This window comes from Gymnoscopelus microlampas, assembly GCF_963454915.1.
Source record: "Gymnoscopelus microlampas genome assembly, chromosome: 19".
In the NCBI taxonomy this organism is placed as follows: domain Eukaryota; kingdom Metazoa; phylum Chordata; class Actinopteri; order Myctophiformes; family Myctophidae; genus Gymnoscopelus; species Gymnoscopelus microlampas.
Genome location: NC_139956.1, coordinates 1,193,562 through 1,206,061, shown reverse-complemented (window position 1 = coordinate 1,206,061; position 12,500 = coordinate 1,193,562). Strand labels below are relative to the sequence as shown.

At 42.1% G+C, this 12,500-nt stretch overlaps 1 protein-coding gene across 1 annotated transcript in view; it reads left to right on the top strand.

Annotated features, from left to right (window-relative positions):
- The window catches only part of slc25a11 (solute carrier family 25 member 11), a 29,567-nt gene that overhangs the window by 8,333 nt on the left and 8,734 nt on the right, over positions 1–12,500 (top strand). The window contains exons 4-7 of the mRNA XM_084043046.1: positions 3,301–3,389; positions 5,167–5,257; positions 7,442–7,532; positions 11,956–12,055. Of these exons, the coding sequence (XP_083899172.1) occupies positions 3,301–3,389; positions 5,167–5,257; positions 7,442–7,532; positions 11,956–12,055 (371 nt within the window). The remainder of the gene's footprint in view (positions 1–3,300; positions 3,390–5,166; positions 5,258–7,441; positions 7,533–11,955; positions 12,056–12,500) is intronic.

Below are 12,500 nucleotides of genomic sequence, written 5' to 3'. Positions count from 1 at the left end.
TGGCGATCGGGCGAAGTGGGCGGGGGGGCGATGAAAGATGGATTTTCTTTATCTTTTTGGACGACGTCGCCCAGTATCGCCCGCTGTTAAAACGCACCGTAAGTCTTCACAAGGTTACCACACACTGTTGCTGGTATGTTGGCCCATTCCTCCATGCAGATCTCCTCTAGAGCAGTGATGTTTCGGGGCTGCTGCTGGGCAACACAGACTTTCAACTCCCTCCAAAGATTTTCTATGGGGTTGAGATCTGGAGACTGGCTAGGCCACTCCAGGACCTTGAAATGCTTCTTACGAAGCCACTCCTTCGTTGCCCGGGCGGTGTGTTTGGGATCATGGTCATGCTGAAAGACCTAGCCACGTTTCATCTTCAATGCCCTTGCTGATGGAAGGAGGTTTTCACTCAAAATCTCACCATACATGGCCCCATTCATTATTCCCTTTACACGGATCAGTCGTCCTGGTCCCTTTGCAGAAAAACAGCCCCAAAGCATTATGTTTCCACCCCCATGCTTCACAGTAGGTATGGTGTTCTTTGGTTGCAACTCAGCATTCTTTCTCCTCCAAACACGAGAAGTTGAGTTTCTACCAAAAAGTTCTATTTTGGTTTCATCTGACCATATGACATTCTCCCAATCCTCTTCTGGATCATCCAAATGCTCTCTAGCAAACCTCAGACGGGCCTGGACATCTACTGGCTTAACTCTTTGACTGCCATTGACGAGATTTCTCGTTTTTCTCCGCATGGCTCAGCCAGCCGTCGACGAGATTGACGAGATTTTTGAAAAAATTTAAAATTAAATTTTTTTTTTTTTTTTTTCTTTTTTTTTTTTTTTCAATTTTTTTTTTTTTTTTATCACAAAGGAAGCAGGAGATAACGCGATACGAAGATTTTCTGCTCCATTCACTTCAATGTTGAAAAATAAACGGAGACAAAATTCACAGTTTACCTATTTTTGCAATGTTATTCTCTGGCAGTGAAGGGGGGTAGATGTGTAAATACTCTGGCAGTCAAAGAGTTAAGCAGGGGGACACGTCTGGCACTACAGGATTTGAGTCCCTGGTGGCGTTGTGTGTTACTGATGGTAGCCTTTGTTACTTTGGTCCCAGCTCTCTGCAGGTCATTCACTAAGTCCCCCCGTGTGGTTCTGGGATTTTTGCTCACCGTTAAAAAAATTGATCCTATGGGGTGAGATCTTGCGTGGAGGAATGGGCCAACATACCAGCAACAGTGCGTGGTAACCTTGTGAAGACTTACAGAAAACGTTTGACCTCTGTCATTGCCAACAAAGGGTATATAACAAAGTATTGAGATGAACTTTTGTTATTGACCAAATACTTATTTTCCTCATAATTTGCAAATAAATTCTTTGAAAATCAGACAATGTGATTTTCTGGATTTTTCCCCCTAATTTTGTCTCTCATAGTTGATGTATAACTATGATGAAAATTACAGGCCTCTCTCATCTTTTTAAGTGGGAGAACTTGCACAATGGTGGCTGACTAAATACTTTTTTGCCCCACTGTAAGTAAGTACATTTTATTTATATGGCACTGCTAACGGAGAGGACTCACAACATGCTTTAAATACTACAGATTAAGAACAAAACAAGGTATTAAAGCAGGTAGAACAGAAGAAGCTGTACAATTCATCTCAAGCAGAACAACAAGTAACGACACAAACGTGGAAATACACTCATGTAACATCTGTAAAAGCTTGTTGAAATGGCAGTGTTTTAAGGTTGTTCTTAACACATTGTGTGCCAGAGGTTTATTAAAATAGGGTACAACTAGTGCCAGCATATCTTCCATCCACTTACGTTGATATGTTTCGTGCTGTAGAAGCCCCGACGCGGAAGTGCATGTAAACAAAGCGTGCGGGCGAGACGGCGGAGGGTCCCGACTAACGCCTGGAACAATAATATTTCTAACGCGATCCTCCATTGTTATGTTAGAGCGCCCCACGTATAAAAAGAAAAATGGGCCAAAAACGGTCCGGACCGTTTATGGCACTCAATGTGTTAAACATATCCACAGAGGCTGTAGTTCTCCAGACATGTGGAAGAGCGTTCTAAAGCCTGGGAGCTACAGCCTGAAAGGCTCTGTCTCCTTTAGTTCTTACATTAGTGAACAGACCCTGTTCAGCAGACCTTAGGGCCCTCCCTGGTACATAATGTGGGAGCAGGTGGGTTAGGTATTCTGGGGCCTGACCATGCAGAGCTCTATAGGTGACTCACCAGCATAGATATATATATATAAGAAAGGCTAGATGGCTCAAGGGGGCGTCGCAAGCGTAGCTCAACGGCGGCCATCTTGTGACAGTCATTCATAACATTATGTCTATGGTACATGTTCTATTGAAATAACCATAGCGTGCTCAATCTTCATCCGACTTTCAAACGGTTTGGTGTGTTGTAAACACCAAAGATGTAGCTATGATACTGCATACTTATGATTATAATCATGGACTTAATATGAAAATAAGATGAAGTATGCAGTATCATAACTACATCTTAGGTGTTTACAACACACCAAACGTTGAGCACGCTGTGGTTATTTCAATAGAACATGTACCATAGACCATTGGTTCTCAAAGTGGGGTCCGGGGACCCCCAGGGGTCCTTGAGGGAGTTCCAGGGGGTCCCCAGCTAAATGATCGATTAGGCACCAAATGGACCCTTATGGATCTGTAACTCTGAGAGTGTACAAATGGAACCAAATGGACCCTAACGGGTCCATTTGGTTCCATTTGTACACTCTCAGAGTTCCATTAACATAGATTTTACAATAAAAATTGGGGTCCAAGAGATAGAAATGCCATTAAATGGGGGTCCGTAGCCCTAATGCATGTCAAACTGGGGGTCCTTGAAATTAAAATGGTTGAGAAATCACTGCTAGAGCCGTAAAAAACTTTTCAAATGGGGGTCCGCGGGCTAGTCACTTTGAGTGGCAGCTTGCCTTCTATGGCGGCCGCCAGAGCCTTGTATTGAGATACAGGTCTCGCTCCAATGAACTGCAAAGACCAATGAGGTGTCTAGGTTTCTATATCTATGGTTCTCTGAGTGTCTCACTGTGACACGTTGTCAGCACATTTTTCGGGTTTAGGGTTACCGTTAAAAATGGCAATGGAGATTGCAGATTGGCACCGGGTGAAAAAAGGGTTACAAAATCGAGGGATAAAATTATTTAAAAATTGAGAAAATAAGATTACATTCATAAAACCACCGTCGTAAAATGTTGATTGTCCTCACAGGTATGGTGATACGTGTGTGTGTGTGTGTGTGTGTGTGTGTGTGTGTGTAGGCTCTCATAGGGATGACAGCGGGGGCAACAGGAGCGTTCGTTGGAACTCCAGCAGAGGTCGCTCTGATCAGGATGACTGCTGATGGACGGTACCTGTCTGCCTGTTATGTCCTGTCTTTCTGTTATGTCCTGTCTGTCTGTCTGTCTGTTATGTCCTGTCTGTCTGTCTGTCTGTTATGTCCTGTCTGTCTGTCTGTCTGTTATGTCCTGTCTGTCTGTCTGTTAAGTGGTCAGATGGGTGGGCTGTGATCATGTTTATTTAAATGATCAATCAGACTGTGTTCCTCTTGGATCAGTAGAGCTGAAGGAGGTCAAAGAGAGGAGACAGGGAACAGACTCTGAATGTTATATAGAGTCTGGAACTACACCTCCTGAATGTTATATAGAGTCTGGAACTACAACTCCTGAATGTTATATAGAGTCTGGAACTACAACTCCTGAATGTTATATAGAGTCTGGAACTACAACTCCTGAATGTTATATAGAGTCTGGAACTACAACTCCTGAATGTTATATAGAGTCTGGAACTACAACTCCCAAAATCCCAGAGAGGAAACTGGCACTTCTGTTCACGAAAATATATTTTAAAATATCTTTACATTTTCTTTTTAATTTCCATTTCTGCTAAACAGCAAGCTATGTATACTTAGATGATTTGTATTTATATTAGGATAAATGTGCGCGACTGTAAATACTAAACGGAAGTGGAGAGGAGGCTTCACATCCGCTTTATATGTTAATCATGATCAGAGCTTCAGAGTCCAGACTGTATGACCAGAAACATTTGAACATTGTGGGAGGCAACAGTCTGACCACGAGAGACTAATGAGCTCCTAGTCTCATAATCACCTTTTCCATCTAAAAGGTCAAAGGGTAAATCACTTAGAATGGTAGCATACAGTCACCTTATCTAACACACATGCAGTTCCCTCACTGACCACCAGGTGACCAGGTTCAAGTGAAGTGGTGTGAAAGTGTGCTACAAAAAACACACAAAAAACAACCAAGGCACAATCCTCTGTTCCTTCGTACTGAGCCAGACTATAAGAGCAGTAACATAACAACAAAGCAGGGCTCACAACTCACTTATTTAATGCTCCAAAGGTTATTTATTTATAACACACAGCAGACAATATACAACATTTTCACCCTTCCAGTCTTTTTCATGTATATAGCCAACCTCCTCAAATTCCCCACCAAAAAAACAAAGCTCACCTAGGGTGACAGGGCATTCTCCGTCGCAGCACCCACCCTCTGGAACCCACTTCCACCTCACATCAAAACCGCCCCCACCCTTGCAGTGTTCAAAACCTCCCTCAAAACCCACCTCTTCAGAACCGCTTTCCCCACTTTTAACTTTTTACTCTGTATTTTCTCATTAAAGTTGTTTTGTTTTGATTGTGTTCCACTTAGTATAGTCTTGTAAAGCGACTTTGAGTACTCAGAAAAGCGCTATATAAATCCCAGGTATTATTATTATTATTATAGACCAGAAGGGTATAAACGTTGTATATTGTCTGCTCTTTGTTATTAATAAATAATCTTTGGAGCATTAAATAAGTGAGGTGCGAGCCCCGCTTTGTTCAAACAAAAGAAAGGAGACATTTACTCAAGGTCGCTACAGTAGCTCTGTATCAACTCTGTATTAACTTATTAATCTGTATTAAATCATTCATCGCAAAAAATTGTCATGACGCTTAATGTTCAACTAAAAACAACTTTCACCTTGACCTTATAATGGTGATGTTAGAGCAAACCTTTACACACACACACACACACACACACACACACACACACACACACACACACACACACAGTGTGTATGTGCACAGGCCATTCATTGTGTATGATGTGTGTGTCCTGCAGTCAGCCCGTTGACCAGAGGAGGGGCTACAGCAACGTGTTCAACGCTCTGGCCAGAATCACCAAAGAAGAAGGACTGACCACACTGTGGAGGGTGAGTCACTGTGTGTGTGTGTGTGTGTGTGTGTGTGTGTGTGTGTGTGTGTGTGTGTGTGTGTGTGTGTGTGTGTGTGTGTGTGTGTGTGTGTGTGTGTGTGTGTGTGTGTGTGTGTGTGTGTGTGTCAGAGGTGGCATCAGGACTATGAACACATTCTCTGACAGGTATAAAGGCAGTGAAAGACTTAAAACTACCTTTTAGAAAACATTTATACCCAAAGTATACCCCACTCTGTCCTGTTGGACTTTTATTAGACAATAAATGGTAGTCCGTACTAAAATAACATATTGGCGCATTTTCCTACTTGTATTCAAATATATCATGATCCCAAATGACTGGCCATGGGGTCAGTCATTCAGATCCCATGGGGTCTATTTGCAGAATTGCTCCTGTCTTCCAGTTTCCACATCAGTCCTCATAGCATAGATCAGAGTCTATAAGCATATCTTTCTTACATGAATGTGTTATTAGTTGTCATTACACACACATCCATGCCTTGGTTGTCCCACACGAGCCACCGTAGTCTGCTGAACAGACCAACGGCTGTTATGTGTTTTTTCAAGTCCCGGAAAAGACGCGCTGTGATCACACTGAGCTAGACCTGGGCTGTTGGTTGTCTAGGAAGTTGACAACTGGAAACGGTTGAATTTGGCGGAAGTACAGACCCCCCCTAAAAAGCACTACACAAGAACCCCAGGCCTAAAATAACTGTCAAATTAGCTAGATTAGAGGAAAAAAAAATCGAAATAAAGTTGACAAAAACAGAAATCAAAATCCACCCAAAACCGCGAAATTTTCGCCCAAAACCCGCCCAAAACCGCAAAAAAAAAAAATGCGCGCTCGCGCAAGTGCGCGCGCTGAATTCGGGCACCGGCCCTCAGCTTGGCACTCGAGACAGAATTTGGCCCTTGGAGAAAACTAATTGGGGAAACCTGTCCTATAGGCTGGATCACCAGAGGAAACAAAGCTCTTAGTCTTACTCTGCTGCTGTTTGGTGTTAAAGCGTCTCTGTAGTTGTTCTCATGGGTCTGGAGGTCCACCTGGTCGTCAGGTAGCGTGGGCTGTTGGTAGATTCTACTGGTGAGAAACAGAAATGAAGTAAAGCCAAAAACGTGTCATAATCCGCCCAAAACCCGGAAAAAATGCGCGCGTGCGGGGGCGCATCAAAGGCATCTCGCCTAGAGCGCTGATCAGCCTAGAACCGGCGCTGTATATATCTGCTCTATGCTATGAGAGCTGCTGGGGAAACTCCACCACACGGCAATAAGGTGGCTTTCATGAATGTATCTATATAGACAATATTTTGGGCCAATAAAAACAAACTATAGACCAAATTTTCCACCTCAGAGGCTGCCGGACTAATATATTAATATCTTAATCGATAACTAAGATTTGGATCATTTTGAAAAATGTAATATTGGCCAAAAAAAAGGCAATATTGGACATCCATAAGTCCAAATGTAGATTTTAATATTTTCAAATATAACTCCCTTTTAAAACAGTTTGGACAGGGTCTGACTTTAAGGTTGTGTTCTTACTCTATCCTACATGTAGAATATGTCTGCTTGTATTTACATGGTTTTAAAATGTTTGTTTTATTTTGTTCTTATCAGTCAGGATGTCCTGAGGGAATTATACTTTATGGCTTTTATCAGTTAAAAAAACTAAACATTACTGACCTAATGCGACCTCTGGTTCTGTGTGTGTGTGTGTGTGTGTGTGTGTGTGTGTGTGTGTGTGTGTGTGTGTGTGTGTGTGTGTGTGTGTGTGTGTGTGTGTGTGTGTGTGTGTGTGTGTGTGTGTGTGTGTGTGTGTGTGTGTGTGTGTGTCTGCTGTGCCTGCCACTACCAGTGACATCATCGATGTCCAAGCTAATAGAAACTGCAGGGTTTCTATTCCTGTAAAGTTAAATGTTATTATAGAAGACATTGTTCTTGCATTAATACTAATCTAAATAATAACATTTAAATCTTGTTTAAAACATTGTATCATGAGCCTCACTAATGCTCAAAACTAATCTAAATCATTGTTAAGCAGGTTTCTTTTTCTCAATGATATGAAGGTTGAAAATGTGTGAAGTTGTCCTTTATGGTATAAATAGGTTTTTATACAAGTGTGTGTGTGTGTGTGTGTGTGTGTGTGTGTGTGTGTGTGTGTGTGTGTGTGTGTGTGTGTGTGTAGGGGTGTGTTCCCACCATGGCTCGTGCGGTGGTCGTAAACGCGGCTCAACTCGCCTCATATTCTCAGTCCAAGCAAGCTCTACAGGACACAGGTACACACTACACACACACACACACACACACACACACACACACACACACACACACACACACACACACACACACACACACACACACACACACACACACACACACACATATTTTAGACAGTAAAGGTTACATTCATAAACTCATAGATATACTGTATGTCCATGTAACACACACGTCACTCAGCTCTCACCAGCAGTGGTTCTCAGACTTTTTCATGTCAAGGACCCCCAAATTGACACTTATTAGCCCGCGGACCCCCATTCAAAAAGTTTTTTACGGCTCTAGCAGTGATTCTCAACCATTTTAATTTCAAGGACCCCCAGTTTGACATGCATTAGGGCTATGGACCCCCATTTAATGGCATTTCACTCTCTGGGACCCCAATTTTTATTGTAAAATCTATGTTAATGTAACTCTGAGAGTGTACAAATGGAACCAAATGGACCCGTTAGGGTCCATTTGGTTCCATTTGTACACTCTCAGAGTTACAGACCCATAAGGGTCCATTTGGTGCCTAATCTATCAATTAGCTGGGGACCCCCTGGAACTCCCTCAAGGACCCCTGGGGGTCCCCGGACCCCACTTTGAGAACCAATGTTCCACAGGCACACATAGTCATACATGTCAGCAGAGACAGAACAATACTTTAAGCAGCCTTTCTGCCTGGTCTTTGAGCTTCTCTCCCAAGCTGTAGAAACCCTCCAACAAGCAGCCCGTGGGTATAATCAGGTGTGTGAACATAACAGGTGTGCATGCGTGGTCAAAATGCATGCTGCGTCCCGCGATATATCGCGATACGTTTTCGTGACGATATGTATCGTTTTGGGGAAAAAAAAAAAATTATATACATATTTGTTTTTACAATAATGATAATCTGGCATGCAAACAGCCCCGAGGTGAAAAGGGTGACAACATGTTGTTTTTTTTCGGGTCAGGTGTCACACTATTGCCCTATTTGGATTGAAAACGGCTATTGTAGCTGAAAAGCTACAAGTTTGCATGTCTGAATAATGCAAAGACAGAATTATTTGTTTGCATTTGCTTTTTTTCCACCCCATATATTTTCATAATAAAAAAAGTGCCATATATCCTATCATATCGATATCGTATCGATGTCGTGAGCCCAATATCGTATCGCATCGTTTCATGAAATGAGTGTATCGGCACAGCCCTACTGCGCGGCACATCAGACGAAGTGAAGCTTTCTCACGTACCAACAGCTGGCACCGCTGGGACAGGAATTTACTTCCTGAAGCCACACTCACACAATAACGCTAAAGCACGCGTCGGCCCCCCATACACAGCCATTAGGCGGAGGGGGAGGGGACGCATGCTGCACGTGATTGTGTGAGTGTGTCCTCGAATCCCGACACTCAGACACAGTCAGTCGCGTGACTAGCGTGCAGCACGCTGCTGGCTGTGTCACCGATGATGAACGCACCGTGATGGGGCAAAATATGCCGTGAACGTCCCAATCTGACGGATAAAAGCAGAGCAGCACAGGACACCAACCTTGCGGGGGCACCAAACGACGTGAAGAGAAGAAAAAAGGGCGAAAAACAGCGGAATTTAGAAGCAGGGCGCTACAACATTGAAACGCGCCGATGAAGCGTCCTTTTAAGCGTCCTGTTGACAAAACGGTACCGGACCTTTTATTTACCATTTATTTGGTGAGCACCAAGTAACATCTCCAGGTGCTCTTCTGAGTACTTGACCAAAAAAGGTTATGTGCCCCCCTGTGTATAATGTCCTATAGGCTGGACCACCAGAGGAAACAAAGCTCTTAGTCTTGCTCTGCTGCTGTTTGGTGTTAAAGCTCTCTCTGTAGTTGTTCTCATGGGTCTGGAGGTCCACCTGGTCGTCAGGTAGAGTGGGCTGTAGGTAGATTCTACCAGTGAGAAGAGTCTGAACAGTAAGCTACATAGTCCATAGAAGTTACAAATACATCCACTCACTGCACCGACTACATTGACCATGGTAGTTACAACGGGGCAGTTGTGCACACACACACACACACACACACACACACACACACACACACACACACACACACACACACACGTAATATCGGCACTTTATCATTTATAATGTAGTCATTTATCACACACTCTTAATCCAGAGCGACAGTAAGGTAAACACAAGGTAATACATCAAATGCATAGAAATTGTCATTTCGGATCAAAGGTAAACCATGAACCTATCATCAGTCTAAACAGTAGAATAAAAACAATCAATAATCTGTACACACAAACTATACACACTATAGGATGCCAGATCTACACATGAACCTGGCATCTGTAGTGTCTACATAACATCTAAATTACATTATAACTGTAAAGGCATTTTTGTTGGCTCCAAATAATTCAACAAAAGCCACTGATACATCTATCTATAGTTTGTCTTCAACACAGACCACATAAAACATCGTCCACAGGTTTGAATTATAGTTTGTACTTTTACTTTTCCAAATGTGCACCAAGGGTGGACAGACTTTTTTCAGTGCGACTAGGAACAATGCCATGCTATACATACATAGTACATGGCATTGTTCAGAGTCGCACTGGTAAAATAAAGTCTGTCTACCCTTGGTGCCCACAAATAATCTAATACCAATAATACATCAAAACTAATAGAACTAATAATGCTAATTAACCCATTAACACCTGGAACTGTGTCATTTTTAGATTTGAGCTAAAAAGCATTATTTTACACTTTGGGCTATTCAAAAATAGCAGATCTACAAGCTCATAGCGCGACACCGAGTGCCGCGCTACGAGCTTGTAGATCTGCTATTTTTGAAAAATCGTCAAAATGTGTGCAAATCTTTGAATATATATATTTTTAAAGCGAACCGTTTTTAACTCAAATCTTTACTTCTGGGGGGTCCCTGGAACAAAATATTTTGATGGGGGTCCGCGGCCAAATACATATAATTTTGGGGGTCCTTGACATGAAAAAGATTGAGAACCACTGATATAGAAACATACGTTTTTCAGAAAATTGTTGAGATTTAGGAGACATGTAGAATCGGCTTCAGGTCTCAATGGGTTAATAACAACTACAATAATGATAATAATACATGATTTCTATAATAACCTTTACATAAAACTTCATGGGGGGGTCTCTGGAACAACATGTTTTGAGATGGGGGTCCGCGGCCAAGTCCATACTGTATCTATAAGTGTTTTCTAGGGGTGTGCCGATATATCGTCCCGCGATATATTGCGATACGTTTTCGCGACGATATGTATCGTTTTGGAAAAAATAAATATAGTTTTTTTTACAATCATAATAATCAGGCATGCAAACGGCCCCGAAGTGAAAAGAGTGACAACATGTTTTTTTTTCGGGTCAGGTGTCATACTATTTGGATTCAAAACGGCTATTGTAGCTGAAAAGCTACAAGTTTGCATGTCTGAATAATGCAAAAACAGAATTATTTGTTTGCATTTTCTTTTTTTCTCCTCCATATATTTTCATAATAAAAAAAGTGCGTATCGTATCGTATCGAAATCGTATCGATGTTGTGAGCCAAATATCGTATCGTATCGTTTTGTGAAATTAGTGTATCGGCACACCCCTAGTGTTTTCTGAATCCTAACAGTATGTTGATATATCAGTGGTGCTCCAACTTTTCCATGTCAAGGACCCCCATCTCAAAAGATGTTGTTCCAGGGACCCCCATGAAGCACAGATCAGAGTTACAAATGTTTGCTTTAAAACACATGTACTCACCCAGTGCCAAGCGATTTTCGTGTTTATAGTGGTTTTCAAGTGGTCATAAAAAGTTTAGATCCATATTGATCGATCGATCACCACTGTGCGTACAGCCACAGATCGTTGGCACGCGCCGTCAGAGGCGAGCCGCTCCAATAGCCCCTACCCCTAAATAAAATAATTCATTCATTGAAACAAAAATATAAACAACAAATGAACAATGCAAATGAATAATAAGAAATTAATGACATTAAAAATCACATGTTGACTACAGTATTTCAACTAGCACTGAGCTGATCGGCTCTATGTGCACATGCGTGCGCGTGACGTCATAAAATAGAGCCCCACTAGCTCAAGAATCCACAGCTCATCACTGAGTATATCATATAATATATATCTGATCTATATATATCTGATCTATATATATCTGATCTATATACTCTACTACATTACTGTCTGAAATGACACATGTTAGCGCTCTGTTTGACCACAGGGTGGCACTGCATCACCACACTATGAACAGCATCACTGTTATAAGAGGCAAAACTGAAGAGGAAAACTAGACTAACTGAACTGTTTTAACTGTGTGTGTGTGTGTGTGTGTGTGTGTGTGTGTGTGTGTGTGTGTGTGTGTGTGTGTGTGTGTGTGTGTGTGTGTGTGTGTGTGTGTGTGTGTGTGTGTGTGTGTGTGTGTGTGTGTGTTTCCAGGGTACTTTGGTGATGACATCCTGTGTCATTTCTGTGCCAGTATGATCAGTGGATTGGTCACCACTGCTGCATCCATGCCTGTAGACATCGTTAAGACCAGGTGAGATATACACACACACACACACACACACACACACACACAGATATAAAACACAGAAACATCTAAATCAGACTATGACATAAAACCAGTAGGTTATAAATAGTTACACAGTGAGGTGATGATATGGAGGTTATTAAATTGTTCATATAGGATAGTGGGGTCATAAATATTTAGTGGGTTGTAGAGTGTTCTATGAAACTGGAACATCAAAGCAGAACGCAGATCTTCCCAGTTCAGACTGAACATGTGGAACCTTAAAGGGATAGTTCACCCCCAAAACGACTTTTTTTCCTATGTATTAGTCACCTCATGGAGACATGAATTCTTGGATATTGTTTTATTTTTTGTCTCATTCATAAGACAATAATATGATGACCAGCAGAGGTTCCGGTAGGAGACACAAAGAGTCTCCTTTGTGTCTCCTACCGGAACCGCTGCCTACCGG